General features: G+C 52.0%; 1 protein-coding gene across 1 annotated transcript in view; it reads right to left on the bottom strand.

Moving 5' to 3' along the window:
• Traip (TRAF interacting protein) overlaps nt 1-3319 on the bottom strand; it is a 20003-nt gene that overhangs the window by 5834 nt on the left and 10850 nt on the right. Inside the window, exons 7-10 of the mRNA XM_021207352.2 lie at nt 2850-2963; nt 2136-2223; nt 1530-1619; nt 1051-1139 (exon numbers count right to left, since the gene is read on the bottom strand). Coding sequence (XP_021063011.1) covers nt 1051-1139; nt 1530-1619; nt 2136-2223; nt 2850-2963 — 381 coding nt within the window. The remainder of the gene's footprint in view (nt 1-1050; nt 1140-1529; nt 1620-2135; nt 2224-2849; nt 2964-3319) is intronic.

Raw genomic sequence — 3319 nt, 5'->3', positions numbered from 1 at the left:
CACACACACACACACACACACACACACACACACACACACACACACACACACACAATGTGCTATCTGGCTGAGGAAGCTGACTAGCACAACAGAGCCTTCAGTGAGGAAAGAGCAGAACCAATTGTGGAAGCAGGAAGAAGTGTTTTCTTATGGTTGGCTGTGACACAGCAGAATCCTAGGAAACCACTTAAACCTAAGCCCGCTCCATGAATGTCCCGAGATACAGTATTGAGGCTCTGAGAGATGGAGAGTCAGGGGGCACAGTACCAGCTCCATGAATGTCCCAAGATATAGTATTGAGGATCTGAGAGATGGGGAGTCAGGGGGTACAGTACCCAGGAATAAAGTGGAGTGTTGGAAGACACTGAATGGGTAAACTGCACGGGCAAAAAGAGAGAGCACACTGATTTGCCAAAATATGTTGAAAAGTGACTTAAGCAAAACTCTGGGTTGTTGACAGGAGTTTTAATTTGGATCCCTTGCTGGGGTCCTGTAGCAGGCAGAAGATAGCCTTGAGAATATTCTTAGCCAGCCCATTTCTGTGAAAATCACTCAGGAAGACTGAAGCTTGCTCCTGGCAGGGACACCAATCCCTGGGTCTTTTGGCTCCCTCTGCTGGCAGCCTGAAAGCACACTCCTGAACCTACAGGGATTATTTTGGACTGGCTGGCCTGGAACTCTCTGTAGATATATCTGTCTGCCTCTGCCTCCTGAATGCTAGGATTAAAGACGTGCACCAACACCACCAGGCTGAGGGGGGTTATTTTAGAGTGAGCACTTTCAAGTATGTTTCAGAGATGGAGCAGACAGACGCATGTGGTGAGAAACTTCAGGATATTCCAAGACAACCACCGACCCTGCCCTGTCCTCAGGCTACTCAAAGGCTTTCTGCCTTTCGTGGTCAGATCCCATTCTCTCAAAGCCACTTTCCAGTTAGAGCCTGACTGGCTCTCTGGTCAGAAGGTCCATAAGCGCATCTATCCCACCAAAGCCAGGAGTGCAGGCTCTCTTAGCTTGTGATCCCAGAATCACCCCAGAAGGGTAACAAACCTCTCAAAAACCAGGCGGCTGACCGTCTCATTGGTCACCGGAGGCAGGCTCAAGGTTTCCTGTAGGATCATCAGCTTCTTTCTTAGGCTCTGGAGAAAGGAGAGAAAGAACATGACAGAAAGGTTGTGGCACTGAGGAGAAACGCCTGTGTGAAGGGCAACAGAGCGAGGGCTGACCACCAACACCAGCCAGGTCTGAGAACCCCTCTTGGTGGCGTCCTCGCTCTGGCCTTGGAGGTAAGAACTGAGCAGATGACAGAGGGAGATCCACGGTGCCCTTAGCCCTCTGCTGAGGAGGACAGGCTCAGGCCAGACTAGGGTGGATATCCTGACCCACCTCCAACCCAGGAGGATACAGAGAGCCCAGGAACACCACCCACTGTGACACAGGTTTCCAGGCAGAAACAGTCCAGCCCTACTCTTGGAGGCACATAACAACCCCTCAGGTCCCCTCACTTCCCACTGGCCAGGGTGTCTCACCGCGATCTCCTTGTCAGAACTCTGTAAGTCCTTCTGGGCTGACCTCAGTTCTAACTTGGCCTGATCCAGCTCAGTGTTGAGAGTCTTCAGCTGTAAGAAAGGACAAGCCAGTGGTGCCACATGAACTGCCCCTACCTGCTACTACCCAGTGTATGGTTGGGATAGAGTTGAAAAAAAAAAAAAAAAAAAAAAACCTGGAGGCATGAGGGGAGACCCCAGACATCAACTAAGCATAAATATCCAGGGCTGCCTGGGAGCAAGCGCGTCTCTCTACATAGTGCGGCCTACAGAAGGAAAGTAGCAGACCCAAGAACCTTCGGTTTGGGATGGGTACAAAGTGGGCTGCTGGCGCTACCATACTGGAGGTTTGTGCTCTCTAAGCCAGCTAAGCTGCATCTAGGAATCAAGAAGAGCAAAAGGTGGCATGAGTGTGTGCTGGGGATAAGTGTGTACTGGGGACCCAAGTGACAAGCCAGAGTCTGAGACAGAGCACAGAAAAAGGCATACCCAGCGTCTGCAGACCACCTTCTCTGGCCCAGTGGTATGGGTATGGATGGCCTACCTCAGGAGACCCAGTTCCCTTTCCCTTTGTCACCAGTCAGTCACCTTGCTCCTAGAGGACACCAGATCCTTCTTCAACCTGTCAGCAAGCTCCCCTGAGGCCTTCCGAGCTTCCTTCAGATTCTCATACTCTCTGCAAAGCAGCCATGAGAAGAGACACAGAACAGAACACCAGACGTCACGGTCAGTGCTGTGACTAAGCCATAGTGCCAGCCTAACAAAGACCTCACCAAATTAGCTCCTCCCGATCCTCCTGCCAGGGCCCCTGGCAGGTCCTGCATATGTAATGAGGTGGAGGAACAAAAACTGGTGTCTGTCACCTGCAGGAACTGCGCCTTGAGCGTGCAAGCCTCACTAGGGGCTCCCTACAACCCCAAATGGAGNATTCACTGTGCCTTTCAGGCAAGCAGCTCCTTTCTCCAGCTTCCTATCACCACCCCAGTGAAGGGTATGGGGAGTTTGCTATGGAAGTCAGGCAGGGTCAGGAACAGTGCTGATGGGGAAGACTCCAGAGCTCCTGAGGGAGCTCACTGCTGAGAGCTGCATGAGCTCCTCAGAGACAAAACTTGTATCCATACTCTTCTCTCAGCAATGCTAGGGCAAACCCCTCTCTCCATGCAGAAAAGTGGAGGTCAGAGGGGCCTCGGAAGTGGCTTAAGAGCTGGAGTTCACCTTAAGTTCACAATAAGGTTCTACAACCTGTTTCTTCACAGTATCTGCATCACAAAGGCCAGTAGAGGCACGCCTGAGCTTACTCACTTCTTGAGGGACACGCAGTACACAGCCAGCTGCTCCATCGCTGACTGTCCCACACCCATGTCTCGGATCATCTCCTCCACCTCAGACCGCTGGCTCTGGAGTAGGAGCTCAATTCTGAAAAACATTCCCAGCCCACGGCATTTGAAATCTGGAGGCTGATGGTTAGTCTGCCTCCCTTTGCTGCTGTTGCTATGGCAACAGCCTGGGCTGCTAGGATGCTTTAGCAGGTGGGTGTGCCTAGGAAAGGTTCTACAGCAGAGATGAGCTCAGCTCCAGGGATGCTTCTGAGGAAAACAAGGTGCTGACAGAGGACTTCAAGGTCAGGACTCCACACAGAGAGGCTCCTGGAGGGAAAGGCACGGCAAGCCACCTATCCATAGGCAACAGGACAAGAAGTATAATGAGGGCTGGTGAGATGGCTCAGTGGGTAAGAGCACCCGACTGCTCTTCCGAAGGTCCAGAGTTCAAAT

The sequence above is a fragment of the Mus pahari genome, chromosome 10 (assembly GCF_900095145.1).
Source record: "Mus pahari chromosome 10, PAHARI_EIJ_v1.1, whole genome shotgun sequence".
Taxonomy (NCBI): domain Eukaryota; kingdom Metazoa; phylum Chordata; class Mammalia; order Rodentia; family Muridae; genus Mus; species Mus pahari.
Note: the sequence above shows the minus strand (reverse complement) of the source record. Positions and strands in the feature narration are given on the sequence as shown.